Consider the following 15853-nt stretch of genomic DNA (forward strand, 5'->3'; position numbering starts at 1 on the left):
CAATTCAGATGTTACTCCTTATTTATTGTTGTGCTTCTTCCTTCCTTGGCAGAATTGCTCTTTCCTCTATGTTCCCACATTCACATTCTCTATAACTCCAATATGGCATTTACCCCCTTTTATTATGACTATGTATTATAAGTTTTATGGTCTGAACTTCCTCCCTTCCTTGGACTCAAGATGATGTTCCTTAAGGGCAGATTGTCATTCATCTTTGTAGCTTTGGGTCTTAGCACCTGGTATAGTTTAGTTTATGTATTTATTAATCAAAGCCTACATTTCTCAGCTCTCTCTAAACGCCTACATTTTAACTCCTTTCCAACATACAGGAAACAAATCCGTTTTTAAAAAATTTGAACGTGCCCTGCAAATTATAAAGTGTTGCTGTTATAACTGTTTCATTCTAGTTTTACATATTTCAGTCAAAGGGCTGTATGCCCTTATCCTACCTCATAATGTTTTAAAAAGAAAGAATTTTTATGCGGAATTCCCGCCTACCTTTCTCAATACTGCTGAGCCTCCTGATTCCTTGCACTGTCAGAGAGGGAACCAGACAGAAGAGGGAGAGGGATGTGCAACACAAGCAAGCACCCCTGCCTAGAGGACTTGCTAGTCTAAGTCCCATAACAGGTTATGCCAAGTCGCCGCGGCATATGCCAAGTCGCCCCGACCTTTTTCGCTGTGACCCTCTCCTCCAGTTCAGATTGGCTGAAGCCACATGTATACACAGAACCTCGCCGCCCACCCCCCCCCGTCTCCAAATTGTGTACACACGTCCCCGGACTCGCTTGAGCACGAGTGCCCAGTCTTCCCAAACGTTGGCTTCCCTGGGGAAAGCCACCGTGTTTGTTTCCTGCTCTGCGCAGCGCGCCGGGCCGCCTCCCGTGTGCCTCTCTGCCCCACTGGCCCCTCTGCCCGCTCTGGCCCTGTGTTCGTTACTCAGCAATGATCCCCGGGCTGCCGGAGGCCGGCACGTGACCGGGTAACTTTGGAAGCCCCCGGACTACAGGCGCGGGCAGGGGCGGGCCAAGGAGAGGAGCAGGCGGCGCGGCGGCCGGGCGCCCCCGCGCGGGCTGCCTCTGCGGCGAGGAGGCGCTGCGCCCGGCGCCGCGCTGCCTGGGCGTGCGGGTGCGCAGTGGTAGCGGTAGCGGCGGCGGCGGCGGCGGCGGCGCGGGCCGGCTGGAGGGAATGCGCCGTCCGAGCGTCGTGCGGTTCCCGGGTGCCCGCAGCAGCGCGCGCTCCGCAGTCGGCGCGGTCCATCCGGGGGCCCCGCCTGCTCCGCCGGGTGGGCGGTGGCGCCGAGGGACGCCCCAAGCACGCTCACGCCCGCGGGCGCAGCCCTGCCGCTGCCCTATGCCTATCGGTTATATATATCCATGTATTTCTGCCGCTTCCCACTTTCCTCACTCCTTAATCTGGATGGGACGTTGGGAAAAATGGACAGGGTCGTGTTGAGGTGGATTGCTCTCTTCTGGCTAACAGGTAAGAGTCATTTTCTGCAGAGATAAATAACTTTATGTGTATTCCGTAGTGATACTTTCTCAGCCCACCCTATCCCCCTTCCCCCTCTCCCCTGCCATAGACTGCGTTTAAAGCTGCTTAGCAGACTGGTGTTAAGTGGGGGAGGGGGACTCGGAATGTGTGTGTGTGTGTGTGTGTGTGTGTGTGTGTGTGTGAGAGAGAGAGAGAGAGAGAGAGAGAGAGAGAGAGAGAGAGAGAGAGAGAGAGAGAAAGTGAGTGTGTGAATGAGTGATGGGGGAGGCGAGAGAGAAGCCCGATTCCAGGCAAGACGGATGGAGATGCAGGTGTTTGACTCGATATTATGTGGTTCCATCGAACGTACCTTTTCCCCTCCAAACAACGGTCCTTTCTCAGTCTGAGTTTGTAATGCCGTGAGTCCTGGGAAAAATCTGGCTGAAAAAATGAAAGCTCTGAGAAGACTGATAAATTATGAGATCGGATTTATTTTATTTTATTTTATTTTTTTACGGGAGGGGAGCTGGATCTCCTTAATTCCTTCCCTAGAGAAGTAGGAAGACCCTGGGCTTTCATTCTGTGGCTCCCTTGACAGGGTGCAAGGAAGCAAAGACGGTGAAAGAGATGGGGATGGGGACTTGGTTGGTTGTGGAGTTTAGGGTCCAGCTCTCTCTCACTTGGTGTCATTTGGGGAATGGTCCCATAGTTAGAGCTTTTCTGATAGATGGAGATAATTTGCAAAGGGATTCCGAGTAACCGTTCACAGTGTCTGGGAGAGGAGTTGGAGTTGGGCTTGTCCCCCAGAACAGAGTCACTGGGGCCAGCTAGGTCCTTTGTGCCCTCCCCCTTCTCTCTTTGTGAACTTTTTTCCCATTTTCCTAGAGTCAGGAAAGGCTCTTGTCCCTAAAATGTTCTCCCACATGATGATTGTGTGCAGGGAAGGCATAGTTGGCTGTGCAGGGTGGCCAGCCCTGAGAGATTCCTTCCTGCTGAGGAAGGTTTGGTGGCTTGGAGGCTTGGATTGGATTAGAGGAAACAACTCAAAGCAAGGAGAAGAAGTGTTGAAGGAAACAGAGGTGAGGGGTCAGAAAGGTTGTGAGTAGAGGATGGGGACAGTGTAGGGCAGGAGAGAAAATGGAAAATAGCACAAAACATGAAGGTTATTCCCCTTTAGGGGGCATCAATCAAAAATCAAGTCAATGGGAAAAGGGGAAAACAAGTTTAAAATATCGAAGGAAGTAATTGCAAGAGAAGAAAAAACATTTAAGAAGAAAGAAAGGCAAAACTCCATTTCTCTTAGGTTCAGAATAAGATTATTGATTGCCTGAATTTTTTTCTATTCCAAACACAGGGCCCTAACACTTGCTCTTGTCCCCCCTGCTGAGTTTTAGGTTGAGAGGCAGGGGACCCTCAGCTGAGTTAGCCTCTTTTCTTGGCTGCTCTGAATTCATCCCTCCCACATTATTCATGTATGAATCATCTCTAATTTCAGGGTTTGGCTGATCTATGCCTTCCCCCTCTCCTGGCCCAGTGCTTTCTACTTCCACCCTCACTGATTCTGAACGTCCCTAATTTGCCTGTACTTCGGTTGTCTTCGAGGGGAATTTAGGTCTCCAGCTGGTGGGCCACCACTTCACTGAAGCTAGCTGAGCATTTCGGGAAGGGTTACTAGGTCAAAAAGTGCTTTTCCAGTCACCCAGGGGTCTGCCCAACAGAAGCATTCTGGGGATTTGCAGGGAGGGGATGCGGGAGGGAGAAGGGAAACCTATAGACTGGAAGGGACCACAAGAAATCTAGTCCAACGAGGTCAAATGCACACTCCAAATTTGTGATAGAGCAGGCACTAGAGCTCAGTTCTCCCAAACCCCAGGTCAGTCCTATTTGCACTCTTCTAAACTGCCTCTCTGTATTTTTGGTGTTGTTGGGTTTTTTTTGTTTTGTTTTTTTATTTTGAGGGGAGTTGATGCTTTGTCTGTGACTTCTGCCATCTGCACCCAGAGAGGCTGCTTCTGCCTCGAAGCAGGCAACAGGTTAGTTGTCAGGGCCATCTCAGCTGTCAGATGGTCTGGGTTTCTTTGCTTTGCAAGTGAGGCCAGCTGCAGAGATCCCATCGATCACCCATGGTGTCCCCAATCCAGCTTTCCATCCCCCATCCCATGCCATCACTGTTATCAGAGGTGCCAGTGGACAAACTGCCTCTTAGCCTGAGCAAGGTAGAGGAGGTAACAATGGCTGCTGGGGAGGGGGAGGAAGGAGAGAGGAGCAGTCAAGGGTGAGATGGATTCAGACTCATTCTTCACAGAGAAATCAGGAGAGGAAAGGTGAGAAATTTTAGTCCAGCCCAATCAATGAATTCTCTCTTGAGGGGATGATGGAAAGGGAGGGAGAAAGGAAAGGACAGATTCTCCCCTCCCTCTTTTTCTCTCTGCCTCTCTCCTTTTCTTTCTCTTTCTCTCTGCCTTTCTCCGTCTCCCCCCTTCCCCCCTCTCTTCTTCTACTTCCCCTCTCCTTGTTTTCTTTTAATGCAGGCTGAGCTATTTCTAATCCACACCAGTTTTTTCCCCTCAGGCTCTAGCAGCTCCTTCCTTGTCTTTCATTGCTAAAATTTCGTATTTCTTTCTGCTGTATATTTAGCCTCATGATTTCTTCTTGTCATTGTGATGCTGCTTCTTGTAATAGATTGTTTTGTTGTTGTTGTTTTGAATAAAGCAAAATGCTTACCAGCTGCTATTTTAGCAACAGGTGCCATCTAGCAATCAGACTTGAAGGAGGGTTCACTGTGTCTTTTGTTCCTGGATATGGGTGGTGTTTCATACTATCCTGGCAACAGAAGCTGTGAGAAACACTGGAGCTGTGTCGACACTGGAAACACATTCCCTGAGCAGGCAGTGTGTTTTCCTGGAGATTCTTTTGGGTCTTTCTCAGATGAAGATTGCTTGTTCTGTTAGCATTTCTTTTGGTACCCTTTTGGTTTCATTCATTTATCCATCCATTCATTCCTCCTACAAGTGTGTACTAAATTCCTGTTATTTCTAAGTACTATGACAAGGGCTGAGACTAAAGAGATTAAAGGCACAGTTCTTGCCCTCAAAGAGTTGTCAGTCTAAGCAGTGACTCAAAAAAGTTGGCAGATAATTTTGACATGGAGGTGAAGGGTCCTGTGATGAGAGCCATACATGCTATGAGAGCATAGAGGAGGCATACCGAACCCCAACCAGGGATGGGAATAGAGCACTCTGAAAGCAATTCCTGGAAGAGATGATGGCAGGGTTAAGGCATTTATTCATGCATAGCCAGTCATTGAGTTGCTGCTGTGTCCCAGGTATTGCACTAGGGTTAATGAGATGAATAAGACACAGCTCCTTGCCTTCAAGGGGCTCACAGTCTGGTGGTGGGGATAGTTATGAAGTGGCAATAATAGAGACCTGCACCAAGTATTGTGGGGTGCCTCAGAGGGGCTCCTAATCTAGCTTGCCGTGGGAATGGAGGTATCTGGGAACGGTTGTTATCTGGTCTGGTTTGCATTCAGGTAGGTATCTGGTGACTATGTGAGGACAGACTTGGGTCTGAGTTAAAGAGTTGTTAGCCCTGGAGAATGAAGAGCTCCATAGGGATTGCTGAAACCTCAGCTTCCATTATCTCCTTTCCTGTCCTATATATCTTCCATTTTCTCTCCTTTCTCTGTTCTACTTCCCCATGGAACACACCTTGTTCATACTGGAGCATCTTCTTTCAATAGTTTATCATAGCTTCCCTGCCCACCCACTCCCCCACTCCCCAGCCTAGTTTCTTCACTCTAGACTAGGAGTGGAGGATTGTTTTCAATATCTCCATCATTCTTTAGATTTTAGACTCACATGATTCTGCAGGGTAGCTAGTTTATAGACTTGGGTATTAGTACTGGTATTCTTAGTGCAAGCTAGTACTGTGTTATTAATATTGATACTAGTGCTTGATTAGTGGAAAGAACCCTGACATGGGAGTTGAGGTTTGGGTTTCAGTCCCATCTCCTACAAATATTAGCTCTATAACCAAGGGCAGACTGGGGCTTTGGTCTTATAATCTGTTGAATGTTATGACTTGTAAGGTCACATTCAGCTCTATGATTCTTTGGTTCTGAACTTTTCTCCATGTATTTTGATGATCATCTGGGAGTTGGAAGTCCAAACTAAAAAGTGACAGTCCAGGTTTCCTTTTAGAATTCATCCAGTGAAGAGCTATCAGGGAGCCCTAGTTTTCTTCAGTCTTTTCAAGACCATTAGTAATTGGAATGAAAAACACCAGCTAGGCTCTTGTTAGAATTTTTCAGAGGAACAAATGGAGTGGCATTCAATGCTTGGTGGACAGGGTAGGGTGATTCACCATGTTCAAATTGGGAACTGGTAAAAAGAGGCAGTCAAATACCATGAATTCTACTCCAGCCAACAGGGCCCTTAGAATGTCCCTTCCAGGCTCAACTTTTTGCTCCAGGAATCACTGTCTTCTTCATTCCTTCCAAATATTTTAGCTCTTAAACCTTCTTTTCCCAATTAGGCATATAAAGAAAAGTATGATGTGGTTGCTGGTGTTCTTGTTTTTCTCACATGCTATGATGCTTTTCCAAGTGTGAAATGCCTCTTGTATACCATTATCTTGTGTAATCCTTCTAAGTAAGCAAGGCTGGCATTACATGCCTATGCATAAGAAGACCCAAGACTCAGAGAGAATAAGTGACTTGTCCATGTCCATGGTATCTTATTGATTAAAAAATTAATAAACAGTATCACTGATTTAATATGCCGTGGTTGCTTCAAGTGCCTGAATCTAAGGAAAATATTCTTTTGAGGTTATAGAGGATCATCCTAGAACTTTAGATGAACATACATGGTGTCTCTTATGAGGCATTGGGTTTTTGTTTTGTTTTGTTTTTATTTTTATTCATTTTATTGAGATATAGTCACATACCACGCAATCATACAAAACAAATCGTATATTTGATTGTTCACAGTACCATTACATAGTTGTACATTCATTACCAAAATCAATCCCCGACACCCTCATTACCACACACACAAAAATAACCAGAATAATAATTAAAGTGAAAAGGAGCAACTAAAGTAAAAAAGAACACTGGGTGCCCTTGTCTGTCTGTTTGTTTGTTTGTTTCCTTCCCCCACCTTTCCACTCATCCATCCACAAACTAGACAAATGGGAGTGTGATCCCTATGGCCCCCCCCAATCCCGATGTCCCCCCTCATAAGCCACATTTTTATACAATTGTCTTCAAGATTCATGGGTTCTGGGTTGTAGTTTGATAGTTTCAGGGAGCCACCACCAGCTACCCCAATTCATTAGAACCTAAAAAGGGTTGTCTATATTGTGCATAAGAGTGCCCACCAGAGTGACCTCTCGGCTCCTTTTGGAATCTCTCTGCCACTGAAGCTTATTTCATTTCCTTTCACATCCCCCTTTTGGTCAAGAAGATGTTCTCCATCCCGCGATGCCGGTTCTACATTCCTCCCCAGGAGTCGTATTCCACGTTGCCAGGCAGATTCACTACCCTGGGTGTCTGATCCCACGTAGGGGGGAGGGCAGTGATTTCACCTTTCAAGTTGGCTTATAGAGTTCGCTGATCTCAGCAGTTTCACATTTTCATGAGTGTTGTATGAAGTATGCCCAAAGTCAGATTGCTCTGTGGTGTCCAGTCCACACAGTTCCTGGCTTTCTACCTAATTCCCTGGAGGAGTAACTAAAACATACACCTCACCAATCCACCATCTTGCCCCGCCTCCTCCGGGCATTGGGTTTTAAGGCTCAAAGTTCATAGAATTCAGGGAAATATTGCAGGGAAAAAGTGAGAAAGAATGGCTATTAGTATTCCTAATTAAATTCTGAGATACATGGGAAAGGAGCAAGTAAGGTGTGTCCTTGCAAATCGTGAGGGTAGGAGGGTAGAGAACATGACCCAGTGATAAAGCAGATACTGCGGCACGTCAGAACCCATCTGGGCCTAGGGGCTGGTACTGTGTATCCAACATCCACACAAAATAAAGCTCTGGCATATGTGTGCTTAAAATCCTGGTCTTTGAGATAGTTTTTGGCTCTCTGAAATCAAAGAAGGAATTTGGGATGCCTTGAGTTCTTTGTTGGCCAAGAGAGAAGGATGCACTCAGAAACATGCTTTTTCCTCTGTTCTACTTCAGTATCTGGAGCCCTGCAGGAAGTGCTGCTCTGATTTAGGAGTAGGACCCTCGCATTCAGCTGGAATCCTGCCTCCTTACTCCTTCCATGCCCCTGGCTCATCAGGATGCAGCCTTACAGGTGCTCAGGGAAGGGTCAGCTCAAACTGACCTGGATTTAAAAGCTCCATTAACCTTTTTTACATTTTTTTTTTTTTTTGGCTTTAAAATGTGAAGCTTACCTATGTTACAGGCTTATTATGATAATTAAAGTGAAATTATGTAAAACTTCTAGCACAATGTTTGGCACATAGCAGGCCCTCAATGTTTATTATGAACCTCCCCTTTTCTGTATCTGACCCCATCCCAGCCCAACTAGGTGTATTAGTCAGTATTTTGATGCAGCAACAACAACAAAAAAAATGGTTCACAACAATGAACATTTAATTTTTGCTCGTGTTATGTGAAGGTTGCAGCCAGCCACAGATCAGCTGTGTGTTGGCTCATCTTGGTGAAGCTGACTCAGTTCCAAGTGTCTTCTCATTCCAGGACCCAGGCTGAAGGAGCGTCACTATCTGGGGCATGTTATTCTCATGGTGGAAGGGAGATGTTCAGAGGGAGGGGGCACACAGAGACAAACCATGGAAGTATCTTTCAAACTTCTGCTTGGGTATGGCTTATGGCACATCTGCTTACATTCCATTGGCAAAGCACGTCACATGGTCAAATCCAGTCAGTGGAGTGGGAAGTATACTTTTCCTACAAGGAACAATTCAAGGGTGGGAGGGAACAAATAATTGGGAAAAAATAATACAAAATTTATCAACTGGGTTGAATCATTCAACGTATGTATTGAGTACCTATTGTGTAGCAGAGTCTTTAGGACCCTGCAGGAGGGAACTTGTTATTGATGGAGAAGATAGGTGACTAAATAGGAAATTCTCAGGCAAGGTGACATGATTTCCTCGAGTGCTATAACTGCTGTGTAAGAGCAGGAAGAAGCTTATAGAGGCAGTGATAGCTGAGCCAGGTCCTGAAGGATAAGTAGGAGTTACCAGGGAAATAGTAGGTTTGGGGAAAGGGAAATTTGCAGAGAGAACAGCATATGCAAAGGCCGGGAATCAAGGGAGGACATGATGTTTTCTCAAAATTACAAATACTTTAGTATGGTTGGAGCATTTAGTACTGGAGAAGGAAGAAGGGAGTTGGCCCAATCTGAAAGGGACCTTTGTGCCCCTGAAGTCTAGGTGGAATTTTTAAAGGGTCAGAGGAAGGGAGTAGCATGACCAGGTGTGCATTTTAGAAATATCACTTGGACCTCATTGAGAATGAATTAGAGATGGGCAAGATTTGCAACAGAAGCCAGCAACGGAACCCTTGCAAAAAGGCAAGACATGATGAGTCTTAGCTCACATGGGGTAGTGGGAATGAGAGAAGTGGACAGAGTGACCAGAGTGGAGGAAGTAGGACTAGCTTGGTTGGATGTGGAGGTCAGAGGGAGGGGGGTATCAAAGATGCCTCCAGATATCTGACCTAAGAGTGATGGAGAAGTCTTAAATTAATGGACACGAATTAACACAGGAGGAGAAACATGTATGGAAGAGAGATAAAGGCTCAGTTTTGTGCATTGTGTTATAGTCTAAGCTGCTATAACAAAGAAACCCCCAAATAAAGTAACTCACACAAGTAGTTAATTTCTCTCTCCTGTAACAGTCCTTTGGTAACAGTGCAGATCTAATGGAGGTAACTCTGCTGTTCCCAATATGTAGCTCCCAAGACTCCTCCAGACATAGCCATTTCTCATCTAGTGAGAGCAAGGAAAGCAGAGGTCCAGGGCAAGCAGCTTATCTTTAGAGAGGTGACCCAAAAGTTGTACATATCTCTTCTCATATGTCATTGTCCTTAACTTATTCACATGAACTTACAATTAGCTGTAAGAAAAGCTAGGAAATATAGTGCTTGGCTGGCTTGGCTGGCCAAATTAAAACGTGGGAGGTTCTTTCACTAAAAGAAAGGGGAAGGCAGGGTCTTCATCTACAAAGTGATGACTTTGAGATGCTGTGGAATATCCAGATGGAGAATGAAGTTATAAATTTGGGTCAAGTGCTCAGAGGAGAGATCTAGACTGGAAATAACAAGTTGGTAAAGGCTGATGAGAGCCTTCTTACAGAACTTTTCTCTGTCTCAATGGCTGGTCCATACCAGAAATCTGATCCACCTAAATCAGAACAGTTTCCAAAGTACCCCTGCCCTGAAGGGTAGACACTGACCTCTTTTAACTCTACTTTGGTCACAATGGAACAGCATGTGAGCTGGCTAGACATCATCCATGAGCTCATTTCAGATCTCTGGAAGACTAGGCAAATCAGACAGAAAGGAGATAAGCTTTCGGCTTTTATCTGCACAGTGGTGGCAGAGAATGGGAAAGCATGGCTTAGTTTGACACAAAGAACTTACGTTTAATGAATGTTAAGGTCTGTGTGCACCAGCACCGAAGTTATTGGTAGAAAACAATAACTAGCCCATGAGTAAAGCCCATCTGGTGAGGGACAGCACTGGCATTTACCATAGCCACATGGAAAAGGGGGAAATTATGCTACCTTTTGGTACTCTTGGGAAAAAACATATAAAAGTGCCATCAGGTTGTTTAGCCTCAAAATTGTACATCGGGTCACCCTAAATCTAAAGTGGATCAAGCAATCAAGTATCATGGTAGCAAGCAGGAGAAACTGATTCTGGCCAATTTAAGTAGGAAAGGAATTTATTGGAAGGAAATTGATTAACTAATAGAATCAATGGGAAGGGTAGAAAACCAGGCTTAGAAAACAGGGTGATACGAAGGGAATTTCTATTATTCTTGGTAAAGCCTTTTTATTTAATTTTTTAAAACTAATTATATCAAGATGAGTTGTTCTTACTTCTAAAAAAAAATTCAAGCCACATTCTCTTTGGCTTTAAACCTCAAACTTGTAGTTCAACATTTCCCAGAATGTTTTCCTCCCATCTTGACAGTGCTACTAAAGGATGGACAAATTTTCTTTCCTTTTCTGGACTATGGACAAAACCTAGAAGAGATGATTGGACACCCCCTATTCATCTCCTACGCTTAGAAGTTCTGCCTATCAATTGTTCCTAAAAAGTATCTTAGGAAATCGGGAAAATAGGTTAGAAGTGTGAAGACAAAAAATGAATTTCTTAAAGAACGACTAACTTGGAGGCAAGAAAAAGATTTGTATTCTTAACACTGAGTGGAAGAAAAACCTTAGGAGTCAGAAGGCCAAGGTATGTTAGAGAATGAGCAATTCTGAAGTCTAATCCTGTTTCTGGAACTTAAAGAGTTAAGGGAAGGGTGAGCATTATCCAGAATTTCTAAAGATGCTTGTCTCTAATGATGATAATTTTCCATGACCTTCAGCAATCCCTGTTTCTCTAAAATGGGGCTGTGCTTGTAGATCTGCCTCTCAAAGATGTTGGCAGGCATAGCTTACAACCAGTGGGGAAAAGGAACTGCTTTAAAGAAAAAATGAAAGTGCTAAAATAAGAACTGCATCGCTTTAGATGCTGCTTTTGTTATTCTCGCAAGAACACAGTTTGTCATATATAGAATGCTTTTCTTTACATGAGAATTGGGGCAGGACCTGATTTTGCCACATGCAGGGAAGCGTTGTCTGCAATTGGTGCTCATCCTCCCTAGCCTGGTGCTAGTTAGCCACAGCTGAGGTGGGGCTGCTGCTCTGAGCTGTCACTCACCACTCTTATCTTTAGGCAGCTTTCCAATTTATTGGCCAGCATTCATTCTCTACTAAGAAAGGCCCCTCAGACTCATTTTTTCATTCATTCGTTCATTAATCCATGCATTTATTCCACAAACATTTTTTGAGCTGCAACTATATTCTGTAACTTTGCTGTATGCTGGAGATTCAAGACCAACTAAATCCTGGTCCCTGCCCTCAGGGACCTTGTAGTTAGAAACAGAATTGATATTGAATTTCTCAAGATCAGGGAGTGGTCTCTTAAATGCTTTTCCAACACCTAGCATAGTATTTTCAAATATGTTTTTGACTGGATTTGAATTACATAGTCAAGGACAGTTTCCTGAGAGTCAGGGGTACAATAAAAACTGAAAGAATGGTTTTGTGTTCTATCAACAATGACTCCCTCGTCTGCAAGTATAACATACTACCTGTGATCCATAATACACCATCTAGTGCATCTTTCATTCAGGAGTCTGCTTTTTTTTTTTTACAAGTTCTAATTTTTACAGGTGTGTTCTATACAGTATGCTTCCCTTTACTGCTTTTGTTGTGTTTTGCTCTCTTCGGTAAGCCGACTCTCCAGGTTTCCAGAACATCTGCTTTAGCTTGTAGGGTGAAGCACAGATTCTTTCTGCACCTCTGTAATTTTCTTTATAAGAACTTTGTAACTCAGGTCCCTATGGTGTCACTAGTGCCTGGACTCAAAGTCCTGTCCACTCATTGTGCTGGCACGGCATGCCTTCACGTGTGTGCATGACGCACACTCGGTGTTTCTCTCTGTCTGACTCCCAGGGACACCTTCCCATGTCTGTCTCCTGGGAACTCCTTCCCAGGTGGAGGGAATAACATAGTCATAGGCAAGGTATGGAAAATATTTCAGTATGGCTGGAATGTGGTTGGAGCCAAATCATGGAGAAGGCCTTATATGCCCTATCAAGGAATTGGGATTTTATCCTGGAAGGAATGGAGCATCAATTGGATGCCTTAAATCAAGTGACTGACATGAGTGTCTACATGTTTTAAAAATAGTACTCTAGAAAGAATGTGGAGAGTGGATTGGGCTGGAGACCACTTAGGAGGCTGTTATAAAACCCAGGAGGTAATGAGGACCTCTGTAAAGTGATTATTCAGAGCTTTGGAGCCAGTTAGCCTGGATTCAAATCTGTCTGGCAACTGCTAACCTTGAGATATTAGGCAAGTTACAAACATTCTCTGAGAATCAGTTTCTTCATCTATAAAATGGGTATAATAATAATTCCTACATTATAGGGTTTTTGAAAGAATTAATTTAGATACCGCGCTTAGCACAGCTCTGGCACATAGTAAGTGCTTAATAACAATTAGCTAGAAGCAAGAATAAAAATCTGATTTAAAGTAGTGACAGTGGGAATAGAGAGGGACAAATTTGAGAGATATTTAAGAGTGACCAACTGAATGTGATCAGGGACAGAGAGATAATCATAAAGGGTGATTAAGATTTCTATCTAAGGTGATAGGATAGGTGGTATACTGGCTAAAGACCTGGGAATGAAGGGCTCATTTGGAAGAAATATTTGGTGTAGGTAAAGATGAGATGATGAATGAGGTTTAGATGTGTTTAACTTAAAGTAAATCTGTTAGGTATGCAGATGATGCCCAAGGGAGTAGACGGCCTGAGACTTAACTGGTAACAAGAACCATGAAGTGAACCAGATTTCTTAGCTCAAATGCACAAATCAGCTACATAGAGGCTGATAAATTTTAATTTATTTACCTGACATTCAGTGTTACAGTAATATATTCTTATTAGCCTATACAGAATTATATAGGCTATAAGAAGTACCTACAGCTTAAAAGTACTAGGTTTTTTGGCATCTATCAAGTGGTGAACTAGAAAAACAACAAAGCCCTAAGAAGTGGGGCCAAACTCAGGACACTAACCTAGCTATAGGTCAGACCTTTTAGGAATGGGAGCCAAAGGGAGGGTGTTCCCAGGCCAAATTTCAGTGTCTGTGATCTGGGAGATGGATCCAGTGAGAAGTATTTTGGGAAGTTGAGTGGGTAGCAGTGATGCTGAACAAATGTAGGGCTTGCTGCCCAATACGCACAGGAATCAATTCTGTGACACCAGGGTTGCAAAGAGAGAAAGAGGTTTATTACACAGCTGTGTGTAATGAGACTAGAGCAAAGCGTGCTCAGATCTATCTCCCCGAGTCAAAAGGGTTTAAGGTTTTTATGGGATTTAGACAAAGGGAGATGGAGATAGTGACATTGGCAGATATTGATTGATCGGTTATGGTTAATTGAAAGTGTGTAGGCACAAGCCTGGAAACTGACAAGAGCTAGGGTAAGCATTAGGTTTCAGTTTACAATGGCATTGTAAATCCTTCAGTTTAGTAAAGATAAGTAAAGAGACTAAGCTAAACAAATGGACTAGATGATCTGACAAAAACCAGCTGGGGCAAATAGATTGGTACTGGTCATAGCACTGTTGTAAACATAAGATAACAAGAAAGGGAATGGAAGTAAACTAAAATTACATTTGCAATTAAAATCTTGTAGTCAGTTCTTATGATCCACAGGGAAACAGAGGCTTTTCCCAAGGACCCAATGGAGGGGTCCCAAAGGGAAATGGACTAACTGGCAACCACAGAGGCTCCACGGTGACAGCAACATCACTGTTTCAGATTTGGACCAGCCATGCATGAGGGGTATAGGAAATAATACCCAACTCACAGGAGAAGGGGCTGGTATTGGGGCCCTAGGCAAGCAGACTAGAGTCAAAGCAAGGCTTCAGTCCAACTGAGACAGCCCAACTGCAAATCAGGACATCAAGATGGGAACATGGTCTCCTGGACAGATTGAGGGAAAGAGATGCAGCTCAATGGGTATAGGTGGCCCAAACCCTCACCCAGGATCCAGGGTTAGGACCAGAAGAGCAATTCTAGACCCCACCCTTCAGGAGGAATGGGATTCTTGGTAAGCTTAGTCAGGGTGGGCTTGGGAATTGGGTTGGCATTCATCCTACAGTTTGAAGCCTTTAGAGCTGAAACAGGAGTTGGCATTCTTCAACTTGATCTCTAACTCTTTGCGCTTGTGGTCTTCAAAGATCCAACGAACCTTCGTAATTCCTAATGTCATCCTCTCCATCTATCCAGATCTATCCTTAGTTAAGAGCCCCAGGGTTCCCATTAAGCCTGCACATGTACATATGCCTAGGCATGTGCAAAATATACACACACACACCCGATTTCTCTGTTTCTGACTTCCTGGAAGTACATGTGTGATTGTGCAGAGATGAGCACACCAAGACACTGCTCTTGAACTACTGATTACATATTCCAGCCTTCTTGTGCCCTTCTGCCCTGTACACACTTAGTGTCTCATGCACCTAGCTCTAGGTTCATAGCTCCACAGAAGTGCTTAGCACAGTCAACGGACTATTCTTGGCAGCAGCAGCAACAGCTGTATTTATTAATTGCTGGCTAAAAATCCACATATTATCCTTAGTGTTTAGGATAAAATCTCATTTAACCTTCAGACAACTCCATAAGGTAGTTACTGTTATCCTGACTTTACCAGTGAGGAAACTGAAACTCAAAAGAATTGAGTAATCTGTCTGGATTCATGCAGCTAGGTAAATGGTCAAGCTTCGATTCTAATTTAAGGCCTACTCCAAAATCCATGCTTTTAAGTATTATGCTATAAAAAGGCAGATGTCTCTGAGAATGTATTCCTTACTCCTTGGAGCATGAGTTTATATGTGTGTCATGGAAGATGCTGAGAATTGACTAACCTCTATTAATAATTGTTAAGGAAGTCCAATAACTTGCGCAACTGGCTAATCTCATTAACAGAGAACAGAACTGGGAAGGAGGCTAGTCTTAGTAATCTAAAAAACACCATTCTTAACTCTCAAAAAAAAAAAAAAAAGAAAGAAAACCACAACATTTCTGTATAGCAGCTGCCTTCTTTGCTAGTTTTGTTTATCCTAGAAAGGCTAGGAAATATGTTTTACCCAAGCAGAGCCTGAATAGGTAGCAGAACAGAAAGGTGGTATGGTCAAGTACACAGCATTGTCTGGGAAACAATGCCTGTGATTACCCAGCCTCAGCTCCTGCTACCTGAAGTCGCTTCATCTCTGTCCCATTTTTGTCACCCAGAAAATAGGGGTGCAAATAAGTTGTTTGAAAAAGAATTACAATTAATCTAAAAATTTAATGTGGTAGAATTTAAGGGAACACTGCAAAGAAGAAATTTGTTTTCCTAATCCAGCTGTGTGGGTCAGGGAGCATGAAATGAGCCCTGTCAGCACTTGGGGGTGGTGAAGGGGCCTGGCTGGAAGAAGCAGAGCCTGAGAACTGGGTATTCTTCAGTGAGCTTCCAGATGGGAATTATTTTCCCTTGATGGAGCCAATCTGTGTAATCTGGCTGCGATCAAACTTGATGCTAGATGGTCATTGAGATTCAGGAGCCTCAGAATGG

At 44.0% G+C, this 15853-nt stretch overlaps 1 protein-coding gene across 2 annotated transcripts in view; it reads left to right on the forward strand.

The window, feature by feature from the left end:
• Window positions 1–1205: 1205 nt before the first annotated feature.
• Window positions 1206–15853, forward strand: part of ILDR2 (immunoglobulin like domain containing receptor 2) — a 61565-nt gene continuing 46917 nt past the window's right edge. For both annotated transcript variants that reach the window (XM_037825440.1, XM_037825441.1), the window contains exon 1: window positions 1206–1482. In XM_037825440.1, the coding sequence (XP_037681368.1) occupies window positions 1377–1482 (106 nt within the window). In that variant the 5' untranslated portion in view covers window positions 1206–1376. The remainder of the gene's footprint in view (window positions 1483–15853) is intronic.

Source organism: Choloepus didactylus, chromosome 2 (assembly GCF_015220235.1).
Source record: "Choloepus didactylus isolate mChoDid1 chromosome 2, mChoDid1.pri, whole genome shotgun sequence".
NCBI classification, from domain to species: domain Eukaryota; kingdom Metazoa; phylum Chordata; class Mammalia; order Pilosa; family Megalonychidae; genus Choloepus; species Choloepus didactylus.